The sequence below is a fragment of the Sorex fumeus genome, unplaced genomic scaffold, assembly GCF_029834395.1.
Source record: "Sorex fumeus unplaced genomic scaffold, SorFum_2.1 ptg000007l, whole genome shotgun sequence".
NCBI lineage: Eukaryota > Metazoa > Chordata > Mammalia > Eulipotyphla > Soricidae > Sorex > Sorex fumeus.
The window spans coordinates 24,231,238-24,249,286 of record NW_026606064.1 but is presented as its reverse complement, the minus strand read 5'-3'; the positions used below and the strand labels follow the sequence as shown (position 1 = coordinate 24,249,286).

General features: G+C 35.6%; 1 protein-coding gene across 1 annotated transcript in view; it reads right to left on the bottom strand.

Moving 5' to 3' along the window:
* The window catches only part of DCDC1 (doublecortin domain containing 1), a 509,452-nt gene that overhangs the window by 449,795 nt on the left and 41,608 nt on the right, over positions 1 to 18,049 (bottom strand). The window contains 3 exon segments of the mRNA XM_056135538.1: positions 5,534 to 5,696; positions 6,126 to 6,282; positions 7,367 to 7,636. Coding sequence (XP_055991513.1) covers positions 5,534 to 5,696; positions 6,126 to 6,282; positions 7,367 to 7,636 — 590 coding nt within the window.

The window sequence follows — 18,049 nt, the reverse complement described above, 5'->3', positions numbered from 1 at the left end:
GGGAATTATAAAACTCCCAGAATATTCAAAACCATTCTGAAGAAAACGCTGATAAGCATCACATTTCCCAACTTTATACAGTGTAATCAAAATGGTATGGTATTAGAAATAAGGGCTGGAGAGATAGAACAGCAGGTAGGGCATTTGCCTTGCTCTCAGCCAACATGGCTCACCCAAGTTCGAATTCCTCTGCCCCTCCTGGAGAGCCCGGCAAGCTACCAAGAGTATCTGACAAAAGCCTGGCAAGGTACCCGTGATGTATTTGATATGCCAAACACAGTAACAATAGTAACAATGGAGATGTTATTGTGCCCGCTGGAGCAAATCAATGAACAGGAGGACAGTGACATGACAGTGACAGTGACTAGAAATAAACATAGATTCTAAGACCAATGGAACAGCATTTAGAATCCAAAGATAAACCCTCAGATTTTTGTTGTTGTGGGTTTTTTCTGGGGGCGGGAGGTGGGCTGAAAACACCCAGTCATGCTCAGGGTTCATTCCTGGCTCTGCTCTCAGGGCTCACTCCTAGCGCAGGTTGGGGTGTCAGAGAAAAACCTGGACTGACCACATGCAAGGCAAATGCCCTATCCATGGTAGTACTGTTCCCCCCTAAAAACCCCTAAGATTTAAAGATAATTAATCTAGAACAAATGAACTTTGTGCATGAAGTGAAACAAAGAAAGACTCTTAATGGTGTTGGGGGTTTGAAAGATAGTTCAGGAGTAAAAACACTTGCCATATTTCAAAACACTTGAAAACACTGACCCCAGTTCTATCCCAGGAAACATATATTGTTTCCCAGATCACCACCAGGGTCATTCCTGGGCCCATGCCAGAGATAATCCTTGAGCACTGCTGAGTGTGAACCAATAGGAAAAAAAAAATTCTCAATCATGATCTACTTTGATAGTGAGAGGAGTTCCTGCCATATTGCATACTCCAGATTTTCCTATCAGCTAAAGACATTTTTTGGACAGTTCCATCACCTATAATTACAATTTTCATATCCTTATCTGTTCATACAGTATGAACACTCTACAGTCTATTTACAGGTCTGAAACTTTAGTAATCAAATACATTACCAAAAATTTATTCTTATGTGTAGAAATAGAAATAATTGTGTTATCTCAGAAGACAGTGACTTTATGTGACTTTTTTTCTATTAAATATTTTCTAGCTTTTTAATATTTTTTACTGAGAAATGACGTGGACTTAAAAATAACCTCACAAAATGTATATGCACTACTAAGGGAATTTCATAATTGGAAATTTAGGTAAAAACACCCTGAGCACTTCTTTGCTGCCTAATTTTTGCAGTCATTCCCCTATCTTTAAGCATCATTAGGGCCAGTTTTAGCTACAGCACGACTAACACAGCCACTGATGCAGGCAGCAGCACTGCAGAGCTATCTTGAGATCCAGCTGCAGGAATATAGCAAGGTGTGATGTGTAATGGGTAGTGGGTGACTTAATGAAACTTGTGCTTTCAACACAACTATCTACAAACCAACTGATTCAGGAAACGTAATGGAAGAGAATATAATGCATGAATCCAGATTCATTAAACTAATGCATTTTTTGAAAAACAAAATATGACAGAACATTTCATTATTGGAGCACATATGAGGAAAAAGTGTTATGCTGTGATTTAGAATGTGTCTTGTGTGTCGTGGAATTGAAATATTTCCAAATCATCAATAATTAAAATGATGAGAATCCATCATTTCACTGACATTTACTTCTACATGAAAAGATGGCCTATTTTAATGTGCTCACACATATTCTTGTCAATCACAAGCTGTCACAGCAAATTATTTCATTTTGTAGATCACATGGCAGTTAGAAAAATCTCTAGGTTTAAATTTAGATCTTAGGCGTAGTATCAAGAACTCTTTTCATGGAGTTTTTTCTGTGACTAAATCTTTACAATACAGCATAAAAAAGTCATAAAGTCTTATTCATAACATTCAGTTTCAATCTGGGTAACAAAACTCTGGGCTGAAATGAATCATTGTAAATGATAACTCTGGAACCAAATAAGAAAAAAGAATATAAGGAAAGATAGACGCATTAAACTGCATTTTATAAAACAAGAATTCCATACTCTTAAGCTTACAAACAAATTTGATCCAAATAAGTTTACTCCTTTTTATCTTAAAGACATTTAAGCAACTACAGGACATGAGTCATTAGTTATTCTATGTTTGCCTTGCCTATAGCACCTAAAAGCTATAAAGGAACTGAATTCTTATAAACTCCATGGACCTAATGCAAGAATTTTCACAAAGACAACATTAAGTAGAATATTCAGGAAACTATCTATGAATAAAATCTAAAGCCTATGTTCATAAATCTAAAAATTTTTAAATGACTGTTCAAGCAAGTCATTAACCATTCCTTTACAATTCTACCAGAATCATCAATAAATTTCAGAATGCCAGAAGCTAGACTTAAGATATAAAATATCTTCAACAATCTATATAAAAATATTTCTATTTTCCCCATACACAATTTATCTTTTATTTAATCATTCAACTTCAAAATGTAATAATTATTCTAATATTGCATTTCAACAGAGAATGCTTCATGTCAGTCTTGACCTTGGATTGACCTTTATATGAAAGCTTTGTGTTCCGAGGTATGTGATGAATAGCTCCTCTGGCTTTCTATTAAACCAGTGCCACTAGTTGTCAACAGTGATGCTCAAAAGAGGTAGTAAAGTAGTTTAAAAATTAGAGATGTTCTGCAGGTCTTTTTCTACCTCAATAAATCTAGAAATAGTTGTTAAGCAATTTTCTTTCTTTCCAAAGAGTAAGAATGAAGTATAGAAATATAAAAGTCAAAGTATATGTAGGTGTATTTGGCCTTTTAGTTCCAGAAATGAGTTAACTTTTCCCTTAAAGGACCCATTTGTACTATACTGTTGAATAATGTTCCTAGTTTTAAGGATGTGTAGCTTACCTAGTGTAAGCTCCTTTAAACATGGATTTCTATTCCCATCACATGTCTAGACATATAGTATATACTTTAAAGGTATTTACTGATTCAGATTTAGATTGAATTGTATTAAATTTCAAATCAAATAAAGATGATAGAAAAATAACATAATGAGCTCCATTTTTCATCTGTTTCTGATCTGATCTACTACGTAGCATGAACTAGGCTCTCAATGAGTGTTTGATGAGCGAACTAAATTAAATTAATGAAAAAGTACAGCTTACAATGCCTGTTCATATATTAAATATGTTTATTTAGACATAGTAATGATGAATTCTCTCAGCAGAACTTTCTCCCTACTTCACATTAGATTGTTCCCTTTTCCAACTTTTAAGAATGCCTTATTCTTAGTTTATCCACTACCTCCAGAACTACTTGTACATATTTTATTTAATTGGTACACAGGAAAGATGTTGGAAAAGTATTGATTTTGGCTATTAATACATTTCAATAAAGGTAATTTTAATCTAGTTTGTAAATATGTGGCTGATAAATAGAATCCATGACAATCTCATCTATTATTTAAATCCAATCAAAGGTTACCACAAATATACCTACATATGTATACAGATATATAGATTTTTCTGTAAATATTTATTTACTTTTATAGACTTATATTTCTGAAACCAAATATTCATCTTTAGCTTAACTTACTTGCTTTTTCCTCATATAGCTATCCTAAGTCTTTTTAATGGACATGCGATATGCTAGTCTGTGTCCAAGCTCACCTACAATTTCTTTTCTCAAAAGACAAGGCACATCTGCCACCTGCTCTACTCCGTGTCCCAGCAACAACTGTCGAGCAGCATAAAGATTGATTATCAGTCAAAAACCATTGCACAACACCAGATTTTGGTGGGTTAAGCTTGCTGATCCAGCAAGAGATGGTGTGAAATTTTCAGGAGTGTGTGCCAACATTTTGGTGCTAAAAGAACAGCAGTGCATGTCATAGTGAAACACAGCCAAAGATGTGAAGACAAAGCAGAGAAGTTTTTTTGTTTTAGTCTTGGCTTTGAAATGATAAAAGAGAAATCCAAACTAGGAAATTAGTTTCTATATTACAAAACCCCATCCACCAAGCTTAGTCAAGTGTATAATATTGGTTTTTTAGGCAATTATGTCCAGAAGATATCTTAAGAATATTAATAATAAAAACACCTTTTTTGTCTTCTTAAAATATCATTATCATATGAAAGGAGTATATTTCTAATTAATAAAAATAAGAAAGAATTTTAATGAGGCACTCATTAAATATCTATACATAAAACGTCACAGAAATATTTACCCATAAATTCTTGTGCTTTTACACAAACATGATAAATTAAATGCAAGACGCAAAACAAATGCAGTCATTTTAAGATTAAACAAAATTTGAAAAATATATGGGTTTATATTTCAGCATAAACACTTTTTACTAAGTACTATAGCAACAAGTTTCTTTGCAAAAACAAATTGCCAAAACTTACTATTAAATTCTTTAAATTATTTATTCCCTAGTAATCAAGTACCACCAAAGAAAGAGAAATCATAGCATATTTTATGTAATAACAATAATGAAAGAATTTTTATCACCTCATCTATAATGAACCCAAGATTACATTTTTTTCACTTAATGAAATCACTGCCTAGACTTGCCTTTGATTCACCAGCATAATAGCAGTTGTAAAAAAAATTATACTTCTACTAAAGTATAAAAAAATAGGGGGGACAAAGAAGTTAGATATATTGAATTTTTATGGCAAAGCTATTATGTCATTTAAATGTGATTACCATGTACAGTTCTGGATAACAGACTCTGGGTATGACATGCTTGGAAGAAAATTCTTAGATAATGGCACTTTTATTTTTCTATTAAAATGTATTTCCCACTGGAAAAAAAATTTTATTTAAGAAAATTTCCACACTTCTAATATGTTAAGCAAAGAACCTCTGAAAAAGACCTTTCCATATGTAAATCAAAACTATGTCTAGGTTTACACGTGTAGATTTCAAGGCAAGATTTTTTAAAATTCAAGCTGGAGTATTTAACTTTATGAAAATAATTTATTGGAAAAAACAATACATACATAAAGAATTGTATATTAATTATTGGAAATATTTTATGATTATGTTAATGCTATCTTTTTAAAAGGCCAAGAGTATAAATGAATAAATGATACTTAAAACTTGGAACTATTTTCTGAGAGAATACATCTAATGAATTATGTCTGTTGGGTGTCACAGAAACTAAATAGTAAATTCAATAATCTCTGATTTAATTTATTATATTTTCACCATTTAACCTCCTGCAGGCTCCCTAATGTCTGTTCAGATCTATATTAAATTAAGCACCAATGCTAATGAAGGGCAATAAACGTGGCTGTCAGTGGATTTTTCTTTCATTAAGCACATTATCCTCTTACTGAGCTGTAAATGCGTAAACATTAGTTTTGTTAAACCAAGCAAAAAAGGCAGGATGAAAATCATTTTTTAATTGCACCCCTTAAGCAATTTACTGTGTGTGTGGGTAGAGTAACCCCCTCCCCTTTTTTACCTTTCATTTTTTTGAATGGATCTAAAAAGGGCTCTCCTGTTGAAACATAAATGTCGGCTTCATGGGGTATATCTTCAGGTTCGAGGGCTTCAGTGCCATCTGCCAAAAATATTCTTCGTGCAGCCATATTCAGATTCAGCTTTTCTGTGCATTCCTGCAGCAGCTAGAAGAAAGCAAGAGGTAAAAGACAGTGATTTAGCACAAAAAAAGTAACACATTTCCACGAAACAAAACGCTTATAATCAAAACAGTAACTCTCTTAACCACTTGCCAGTAATTCAGACAAATAAGTCAAGCAACTTGACTTGCAATTTCCTACTAGTTGAAAACACACAATTAAAAGATAAATCACTACCCCAAGATTATTTATCAAATATCTAATTCTAGTTGCTAAGCAGTCACTTAACTACAAGATATAAAACATTTTTCTCTGTTTCATAACCACTACCTAAGGCATTGATCACAAAAAGAAAAAGTACAAAATGTCTATAAGATCTATGCAAATAAGTAAGTTACAGAATCAGATTATTTAAAACAAATATTTCACATTAATGTTAAAGGTAAAAAATTAAAAACCTCTAAACACAGTTACCAGGGTGATGGTTGGTACAGTAACTCTGGCAGAGACTGTTCTAGATCCATTTTTATAAGCTGTTACTTTAATCACTCTTGGTTGATGTTTGAGTCTTTGAGATAATCTATGCTGATTTTGTGCTGAATGAAACTTTAAAGAAGAGAATGGTGTAACTCTACAGAAAAAAAGTCATAGGTTATTAAAAACAGTTAAACAAATCATATCTTAGATTCTATTACAGCTACAAGCTTAAATAATTGCTCCTATTTGTTTTCCTAAAAGAACATTTTATAGAATGACTGTAAATATTTACTTATATATTTTTTAAACTAACACATATATTTGGATAAATTATTTTTAGAATTTTAGTCAAAATACCAAGCCACTTAAAAAGATCTTATATATGCATATTATGTTCTGAAAGTAAAAAGTAGAAACATGGTTTTAACATTTTGAAATGTTAAATGACTAAAATTTTCCTTGAAGTTTATAAATTTATTAAAGTCCATTGATTTTTAAGTAATATTTCAAAATTAAATAGATTATAACTAAAGTTCTTTTCTAAAATGAATTACAATTGTTTTCATTTTTAAAATTCTCAATATTTCTAAACTGGTTTTTAGTAAAAATCAATTTCAATCCGTATTATTTCTCTGCCAAAATACTTAGTTAAAAGACTAACATGTCAAATTTTTACTTCGGAGTTCTCTAATCCTATTAATTCTTAATACCACAGAAGCAAAGAAAAAATATTTTTAAAAAGTTTTAGGTAAGCTAAAATCAACAACTGCTATATAAAACTAATGTAAGCATCGATTTCTTGATTATTTTTACCAATAGTTTCTACTATTCATCCATTAGATTAATAGTTTATGATAACAATTTCAATATAAAAACATATACACAAAATAGCTCTATAATTTGTTTCTTTTAATTTAATGTTTTAAAAACTGGTTAAAAACAAAAAGCATGAATTATTAACTTTTAAATATCTAAAAAGCAAGATATTTTATGGTCTTAGCCTGATGCTGCTTCTAGAGTTTTTTCCAGTTACATATTATCCTGGTTGAGGTCTACCTCCTTTTTCCATAAGTATAATTAGTAACCTTCTACGTCAGTGCTTTCAAAGAAAACAAAACTAAAACCTAGAGATGTGCTACATTTCACCTCTGAAATAGTCACTTGAATCATTATCAATTCTGCTGAAAGGACAGAGCCTCAACAGTCAGTTAAAAAGAACAGAGAACAGCTTTGATTACCTCTGTTGACCCTCTGGAGCACTGACAGGTCTGTTTCTCTTGGATGCTGATATAAAACAAGAATTGTTTTTACTGTTTGATTTGTAGCTATCTAGGTCTGATATTTCATCATGACTATGATCTGATACTGTTTGATCTGTGGAGTAATCTTGAAGTCCCGACCCTTCTGATACTGCTGCTGAATGCAAACGTCTGTTGGGGCCAAACTGAGGCTGCAAGTAATCTTCAGTAGTTTTAATAACCACTTTTGCCTGGGATGACATAAACTCCCTGAAAGAATCAATACATGGAAGAATACAGTGAATTGCTTCATAACTACTTATTAACAACATGATAAGTAGTTGAGTGTTATATGCTAGACAAAATAACTCGCAATAATTGACCTTTGGAGTTCTTAAGGTATCCCAGGGAAGTGGGCAATATTTTTACTCCTGTTTTACAGATTTAAGGATTAAGGCTCTGATAGACAAACCAGGATACTGCCCATGCTTACACAGTGAACTGACATGGTGGGAAACTGATCCAAGCCAGTCCTAAAACAAAGCCCACACTCATAATCATTAAACTTAATTTCTTTCATTACTTATTTACTCTTTTGTGAAGCAAGAGTTTTCTTGAATGAAATGGGGGAGGGGGGAAGAATATGTGCTCAAGAGAGAACACAGCTTAAAAGAAAAATCAAGTCAAGAGACTTAGAGACACGTAAGTGAAATATATTCAAGGGAGAACATGCACTTAAAACAAGCCTTAATTTCTTTATTTAATTAAACTAGAGAAAAAAGCTTAGTTTGAGGTTTTGCTATCCATAAATGCTAACATTAATAGTTTACAATAAAACATTATTCTTAGAACAATTTTGAAAAATATTTAATTGTATCTGTTTTTATGAAATACTAGCACTCTCCCAAGATTAGAAAATAAACAATCTTGAGTTAAGGCTCATACCTCAAGAAACTTGAAAACTATGCTCCAACAGAAAATACACACTAAATAATATTCTTAGAAACATGAGTCTGTGTTTAATAACAAAGTGAATTGAATACCCACAGAATAAAGTTAATAAAGCCTTCACAGCAGGTATAGAATCATAATGACTAACTCATTCTGGCTTGTTGTGGGTTGCCCCAGCCTTGGCACTGAAAGCCATACATTCTAAGAACTCCTAAAGTTTCAAAATGGAACAGTTGGTCAACTATTCAAAATGGAATAGTAGTATTCCAGGGTGTGAACCTAGAGGACCATAATTGTGAAACATGCTACTTAATCGACATCGAGTCCTAGGAACTATTTTCATATTCATCAAGTCTGTGTCTTTAAATTTTTCTAGTTAGTAAATAGTGTCATACATAATTGGGGGGAGGGGGAAATCACACCCTGTGTTGCTCAGGAACTACTCTTGCAAATGCTGAGGGAAACGTGGTTCTTGGAATCAAACCCAGAGACTCAATATGCAATTAACACCTGTGAGCTATCTACACAGTCCTTGTGATATAATTCTTCACGCAATTATAAAATAATGTCAATTTAATGTAAAAATCTCAGCACTAAAGAGTTCCACCTCTAAATGTTTTATAGCCACAAATGTCATTATAAGTACAGTGGGCTGGAGCAATAGCACAGCAGGTAGGGTGTTTGCCTACCAACCCAGGTTCGATTCCTCCACCTCTCTAGGAGAGCCCAGCAAGCTACCGAGAGTATCTCACCCAGAGGACAGAGCCTGGCAAGCTACCCGTGATATATTCAATATGCCAAAAACAGTAACAACAAGTCTCACAATTTGTTGCAAAACGTTACTGGCTAGAACAAATCAATGAACAATGGGACTACAGTGCTACAGTACTACAAATCTTTTCTGGTTAGCTTTCTTTATGTTCACAAGTGTGTAAATGGTTGAGAATTTCATCTGGAAGAATGAGGGTCGAGTCTAAAGGCAAATGGATATGTATGGTGTAAGATGATACAGTGGTCAATGGAACATAGGACACTGGATGAGAGAGAGAGAGAGAGAAAGAGAGAGAGAGAGAAAGAGAGAGAGCGAGAGAGAAGAAAGTGCTTGCCATAGAGGTAGGCAGGGGTAGGGGTAGGGTAGGAGGAAAATTGGGAACATTGGTGGTGGGAAATGTAGTCTTGTGAAGGGAGAGGTGTTGGAACATTATATGACTTAAACCCAATCATGAACAACTTTGTAATTGTATATGTAACTGTGATTCAATTTGAAAAAATAAAAATAAGAATCACTGGTGGGGGGCAGTGCAAGACAATGGGATCCAAGTGATTGCACTTTATCATTTTTGTTGTACTGTTATAACAAGTTGGCCTAGGACTGACCGAAGATAGTACTGGAGAAAGGAGTGGCCTTGTCCTACAGTCAGAGCCCTTCTGGGGCCACTAAAACTGTGGCAGTGTGTTGAATACATCTTTAGACTTCAGAATTCGCACAGGGAGGACCTCCCTTTACACCATCTGCATAACTCCAATTTGCTTAGCAGTTGGAAGTGGTTTCATGTGAGACCATCCAGTCAAAGTGGCAGTGCCTCTGCAGCAACAGCAATGGAGGGAGCTGGCAAATGAACACCACACTTTGGAACCTGAAGGGAAATGGCAGGAAACAGCCAGGCAAAAGGATTTATAGATTTATAGAGTCATAGATTCAACCGTTCCCAGTTCCTATGAAAAGTTTCATGGAGAGAAAATTATCAGATTCATAAAGAAAAGAAATTATCTACCTAACTGCAAAGTGGGAATTCTGGTTGTTTTTTTAATGAATGCATTTTGTCAAGTATTTTAGAATATCCTAATAACTTCTGCCCCCACGCCAGGCTGTTTTCATCCGAGTCCCCTACGAAGGGGGCAGGTTGAGTCTCACTTACTGCCCCAAGCAGAACCCCAGCAGCCAAAACCCTCCAGAACCTAGCCAAAGTCACTCCCCACACCCTTGGATAAGCCTCATGCATGAAGGAACAGGCAGAGGAACCCAGGTATGCGGGACCCATGGCTGAGATCTCCAAGCCTGCTCGGATCGGGACTGGGCCTCCTCCACCCAAACCAAACCCCCCGTTTTCCAGTAGCTTGGCAGTCACACCCACAAACTTTCCCCTGCACCATGTAATCTCATCAATGGCCAAGATCCAGAGACTACAAAACAAAACTCCCGGAAGAGAGCGATGTAGAATCAGCTGCTCCCGCACCAGGTTGTCTTCACCTGGGCCCCCTGGGAAGGGGGTGGATTGAGTTTCCCTCCCCACCCCAAGCCAAAACCTCGGCAGCCAAAAACCTCCAGAATGCAGTTTTTATTTTTTTTATTTTTTTTTTGTTGTTTTTATATTTTTTTTTATTAGTGAAACACCATGAAGTACACTTATAGACTAATAAATTTTTGTGCTTGGGTTTCAGTTATACAATGATCAAGTACCCATCCCTCCACCAGTGCCCATCCTCCCCCACCACGGGTCCTAGCATCCCTCCCACCCCCATCCTCCCCCCCCACCCCCCCCATCCCACCCTGCCGCTGTGGCAGGGCATTCCTCCCTGTTCTCTCTCTCTTCTTTTGGGTACTGTGTTTTGCCAGAGAGGCACTGAGTGGCAGTCATGTTTGGTCTATAGACCACTTTTAGCATGTCTCTCCCACCCTGGGAGGGTCTTCACAACACCCTTTATTTGGTGCTCTCCAGAATGCAGTTTTTAATCTTATACTCTATCCCAGTTCTCGGAGTGCCCAGCAAACTACCGAGAGTATCCCGTCCACATGGCAGAGCCTGGCAAGCTACCCGTGGCGTGTTCAATATGCCAAAAAAAGTAACAATAACGGGTCTCATTCCCCTGACCCTGAAAGAGCCTCCAATACAGCACCATTGGGAAAGATGAGTAAAGAGAGGCTGCTAAAATCTGAGGGCTGGGACGAATGGAGACATTACTGGCTCCTGCTCGAGTAAATCAATGAACAACAGGATGACAGTGACAGTGATCCTAATAATTTATATTAGGATGATTATATCCAAAACAACCATAAAATAAAGGGCCATTAGTTTTTCCATATTTCAAAGTTTTAACCATATTAAACTAATATTTAACCTTTCCCCCAAGGCTACTTCATAATATTTTCAGATTGATTTATGGTTCTTACAACCATACTGAAATGTAATATTATATTAAATGTATCTTGCCTTTCTCAGCCTGGTTCTATGTAGTTGGATAAGCTATTGTTTTTGTCTGCTGGGATAGTACTTGTAACATTTTTGGAGACTCTACAATAATACACATCATCTTATGCTAACTCTACCCTACCAAAAGGTTCGAGTAAGTTTAGGACTATAACTATGCCAAATATACTTAACCTTCTGTTCACAGTTTCTAACATGAGTTACTCCCATCCCCATTCTTATAGGGGTACTGTGAGTTGCAATACAGTTAGTGATTGTTTCATGTATATAACACCTAAAAATTCATCACCAGAGTACTGCTACTTACCCTCCACAACACTGTACTCATCCACCCCATCCTCTTATCCCAAGCTTAGTTCTATGAACCAACTCTCGTTTGGTTGCTTTTGGACATTTTCTGCTCTCTTACTGCTGTGAATATGAGAAAGATATGTTCCGTAGTTCTGTATATGTCCCATTTCTTCTGTCTTAATTCAATATGACGCTCTAGTTCTATCTACAAGCAAGTTGCTTGATTTCATCCTTCCTTATAGTAACACAGTATTCATTATATATACACATATATATACATATATATATCACAACTTCTTGATCCAATCATCCACATTTAGACAATCATGCCATATCTATACTATTGTACTGAACACTTCAATAAATATATGTGTACATTTATTCTTTTAAATTAATGCTTTTGTGGAATTCTAACACTCTTGTACAATTGATGTACATGGCCTAGTTCTTGAGTATCTGAGAAGATGAACATAAAGTAGCAAAGATAAATTGCTATGTAGGAATTAAACTAAAATTTAAGTTTATACAGAAACTAAAGATCTTAGTGTTGTTATTCTTGAGTTTCAGATGATAGAATGTGTCACCAAAATACACCAAAAGATAAAAAAATACAATCATTCCTGCAGAACACAACTTCCTAAAAGCTTATTGCGTTGCTATTTCCAATAAAGTAGAACAATCACAAAGACATTGGATAAAATAGTAGGAAAATAACAGAAAATATATTAATATGGGCTCTTGAATACCACAGAAAAGTTTTTTTAAAAAACTAGCTTTCAAGACTTTTAAGTTCAGACAGATAATTAAATACTGAATTTTTGAAAAAAATAGTAATTAATAGTGGCTAGTACAGCAGGCAGAATATTTGCCCTGTATATGGCTGAAACAGGTCTGATCCCCAGCATCATATGGCACCCTGAGCCTGATCAGCAGTGATCCCTGAGCACAGAGCCGTGAGAAAATCCTAAGCACAGCTGACTGTAACCCAACATTTTTTTAAAAAATAAATCACTAACATTATTTAACTCTAGCTACTCAAATGCTCCAATATTCAGATTATTTTAGCATTAATAATCATTTACTTCTGATCATAGAAAAACATAATAATGGAATATTATGAATGAACAGCCTTCTCTTTCTCAGAGGAAGAAAGTCGGGTGGCCAATAGATACAGGAAAAAACTGCACAGCATCATTTATGATTTGGGAAATCCAAATCAAGATGACACCAATGAGAATGATCCATATCAAAAATAGTAGGAACATCTGTGCTGGCAAGGGATGTGGTGAAAAAGGAACTCTCATCTACTGCTGGTGGGAATGCTGCCTGGTTCAATCCCAGTGGCAAACAATATGGAGAGTCCTCAGTAACCCTGGAATTGAGTTGTCATATGAGCCAGCAATTCCACTTTGGGGTATCTACACCCAAGACTTATTCAAAAAGGACCTATGCACACCATTACTCATTGCTGCACTTAGTATCATAGCTAAGGTATGGAATCAACATAGGCGCCCAATGACAGATGAGTGCATTATGAAGACGTGATATAAATAGAAAATGGAATACTATGCAGCTGCAAGGAATGATGAAATTATGCAAGTTGCTGCAACCTGGTTGAAACTGGAAGACATCATGTTGAGTGAAGTAATCCAGAAAAATAAAACAAACACACGATGATCTCACACATCTGTGGTATATAGAATAGCTGGTTGAGGAAATGTAATGTAGTAAATGAGGGATGCTTAGATCACCCTTGAGTCCAGAATCTAGGGTAAGGACAGACAGCAAAGAAATCAAAAGGGGGAGGACAAGGAAAAGGAAGTAATGTGGAATTAGGGTTGGGGCTTTGATTTTACTTACGATGTGAGAAACTGGTATAGTTATATACCAAAGCACAGATTCAACAACACTGAAAACTTGAGATCTAAGCTGCAATCACCTAACTCTAATGTTCCTATCAAGATGGCAGCTGGGGGTGGGAGGTGTGGGGGTGGGGGGCATGGAGTATGGGAACACTGGTGGTGGGATTGGTGTTGATATATTATAATCCTAAAACTCAACTATAAATAACTTTGTAAATCAGTGTTAATTTAGAAAAATTTAAAAAAAGAAAGGAATAGTATGATTATCAGTCTAGACTCTACGACAGTGTCTTAAATTATTATTCAAAACTGTCAGAATAGTTTGGACTATTTGGCTTAGTGGTTTCTTGTCAATGTTTTTCTATATTTATTTGGACTCCCTGGTAGGGTTGTTCTGGATGAAAACCATTAGCATGGGTAAATAAATGCCAGTATGAGAGTTCTATTAATAGATGCATATATTTTATTTTTTATAAAATTCAATTACTTAAGATAAACCTCATTATTATTTGAGACTGAATGCATTTAAAAGGATATCAAGAATTCTGGCAGAGGGCTGGAGCGATAGCACAGCGGGTAGGGCATTTGCCTTGAACTCAGCCACCCGGTGATTCCCAGCATCCCATATGGTCCCCCGTGCACCACCAGGGTAATTCCTGAATGCACAGTCAGTAACGCCTGTACATCGCCAGGTGTGACCCAAAAAGGAAAAAAAAATTCTGATAGAAAATCCAAATAAGAATTTTAATTTTTAATTTTATTATTTTAGGGACTGGGGTAGTGCCATACCCAGCGATATAGAGGACTTATTCCTGATTCTCTGTTCAGAGATCACTCCTGGCAGACTTGGGGATCAGATACGGCGGGTGTTGGGAGATTGAACTGGGGTCTACTGCAACCACGGCAAGCTCCTAAGCCTCTGTACTCTCTCTCTGTCCCTCAAAGAAGGACTCTTGAAAGTGCTTTGAAAGTGGGTTATTAGAATAAGTTACTTCCTCAGACGAATATTTTAGAAGTGGGAGGAAAGGCATCCACTTGGATTTTAATGTTCAGAATGCCTCTAGTTTATTACCAGTCATTATAAAATTATTACTTTAATTTGAATAAATTATCTAGAAGTTCATAAAAATAAGAAACAAACGTAATGCCTATATGTATATAAAATATGTAGATATGTTAGAAGAACCTTATTACATAAGATAAACATGACCCAATCATTTGAATGTTTGTATATATAATAAAATAAAATCAATAATGAACTGTGTATATGTAAGTTTCATTAAGAGATTAACTAAGCATTTATCCCATTTTTGAACTGAACTCTACCTAACATACTTTTGGCTCCCTATTACAATAAGGATACTAACGAAGAGAGAACTTATATATAAGGAATTTAGAATCCCTTTATAATCTGGGCTATTATTTAATCAATATTTGTTTTTTTATGCTTTCATTCACTATAAATCATAGATTTTTTTGCTTCACAAGAAAATAACAAGGTCTAAGAGTATAAAAATATATGCTCAGGGAATATAGGGGAAAAAAGCAGATAAACAGAACATGATAAGATTTAAGGGTATGACTTTAGTTTTGACAGGAGCAATTTTTCTTCTCATTTTCTCTGCTTTAGTAGCATTAGTGAATCTCAGTGGCATCTCATAGCAATTTGGAGAACACTAATAAAGTCATACTTGTATATATCACATACAAAGTCATCTATTAATTGCCATTTCTTACCACCCTTGTAGTCCTTTAACTGTAACTACACTACATTGACTTCCATAGTTCTTACCTGTTTGCCTATCTTTTCATTTTTTGGTTATGGAGTTATGCTTGGCATTGCACAGGGGATACCTCTGCTTTGTTATTTGGAAATCACTCAGGAAGAGCTCTGTGGACCATATATAAAGCTAAGGATTGAACCTAGGCCACCTAAATGCAAAGCATATGCTCTAGCCCACTGAACTCTACTTCTGACCTGTTTGTCTTCTTCCCATACGTATTTAATCAACTTATCTACACCTATGACTATACATCTTTCATAATTATATAATAAATGTTCATCTAAACAGTGCTTGCATTGTCTAGAAACAACAAAAGAAAGTATTTTATAAAAATATTTCAATCATAAACCTTTCACCAGAAGACTCAACATAAGTATAAAATGACATGGATTTGCTTTTTAATCCCTTTTCTTCTCATGATTGCTGTGGACCTGATAAGTGGTGAGCAGGGTCATTCACACACTTGGTTGTAGTGTTTGGGTACTCAGCCACCCTGTTCATGTGTTAGGGAAGACACACACACATTCTGTGGTGATGCTTATACATCTGACTGCACTGAGTTCAGAAATGGCACCCTTGTCCTCGCATTGGTGGTCCAAAACAGCAAGACTAGTGGCACTATGCTTGGTGCATATGTGTAGCACTGAGAATAGAACTTTTGGTTTCATGCTTGCAAAGCAGGCTGTTTCTATCACTGATCCATCCATCGTTGGGTTTATCCATGGAGTTTATTTCACTCCTTTTTGAAGCAAAAAGCATCCTTGGTGATATTTCTATGGCAGAAATCTTCATCTATCCCTAAATTCTATCCCTAAGTAGGAAATATGGTTACTTTGACAGATCATGGCGCAATGACAAACATGAGCTTATATCACATAGTTTGTTTCTTTGTTTGTTTTTGCTTTTGGGGTCACACCCAGAGATGCACAGGGTTACTCCTGGCTCTGCACTCAGGAATCACTCCTGGCGGTGCTCAGGGGACCATATGGGATGCTGTGAATCAAACCCTGGTCGGCTGCATGCAAGGCAAACGCCCTACCTACTGTGCTATCACTCCAGCCCCCTATCACATAGTTTGGATACGAAATCAACAAGAGGATGACAGTTACCAAGGATTCGTACTGGCTATTGTTTCATACCAGTGTTGTCTATCAAATGTCTTCTTCTTATCCAGAAGTCATTGCATTTTTATGGATAGCAATTACTTATAACATAAAATGAAGTACATCAAATCTAATGATCACTCTTTAGCCCTTCATTATTTGGTAGCCTCTTTGCTAAATGTAACCAAAAATTTTATCCAAATTTATTTATACTGTATATTTGGCAAGTTACATATTTCTGGTTTTATATTCTTATGGCATTTTAACCTTTCTGAGGCTATAGGATTTTTGAAACTTTTTATTTGTCAAAATTTAACTTTATCCTAATAGCTTTTAATGCTAATTAAACACTTTAAATGGAAAAACACAAATAAAGAAGGTAGTTTTAGTACCCTCCTCTCTATCCAGTAGGTCCCAGCATTCTCCATACCTGACCTGGACCATATTAAGGGCCCAAACCACAGATCCTAAAGTGACAAATCTATTCAACAAATTACACACTACTCACTATTATTCATTAGTCATTCTGTGAGGACATACAAAGAAGGAAGAGAGCAACCTTCAGCTTAAACCAGCAGCATCCTAGGGTTTAACTATAAACACTCACCTTCAACACTGCAAAAACACTAGAAAACGCATAGAAGCCAACCAAGTTCAATGGCTTCAGTATCACTGAAGATGTAAAAATATCAATCTGCTCAATATCCTTAGACAATGCTTTTAGTCTCCTATAAAGATCAATGAGTTCAAAGAAATAATAGCATAGGGAAGTCAGCAAAGCACAAGATAGTATAAAAATGTAAAAAAAAAACTACTACAATCATAAATGACAGAAATAGAGAGCATGGTAGCACTGTCACTGTACTGTCCTACCGTGTTCATCGATTTGCTTGAGCAGGCACCAATGACGTCTCTATTGTGAGACTTGTTACTGTTTTTGATATATCGAATACTCCATGGGAAGCTTTCCAGGCTCTGCTCTGTGGGCGGGATATTCTTGGTAGCTTGCCGGGCTCTCTGAGAGGGTTTGAGGAATCAAACCCAGGTCAGCTGCATGCAAGGCAAACGCCCTACCCGCTGTGCTATTGCTCCAGTCCAGAGATCATGGTAGGTGATATCAAAACCTCAATAGAAGCTCTGAATATCAGAATAAAAGCAGCTGACTACAAGATCGAAGGGTTCCAAGATGAGAAGAGGAAACTGCTAGAAAGCAGCATAAGGTGGAAAATAGTCTCCAAGAAATGAACACCATACCAGAGTACTATAGGATGAGTTCAAGAGTAACAATAATAAGAATTATTAAAGTCCCTGAGGAACAGAAAGGCAAATTTGATAAAGAAACAATGGTTTAAAAAACCATCAATAAAAATGTTCCAGAGTTGAATATTACTGGAATTCAAGAGGCCCAAAGGATTCCAGTGAAAATAGAATCAACTAGGAAAACTCCAAAACACATCATATTCAAAATGACAAAATTCAAAGA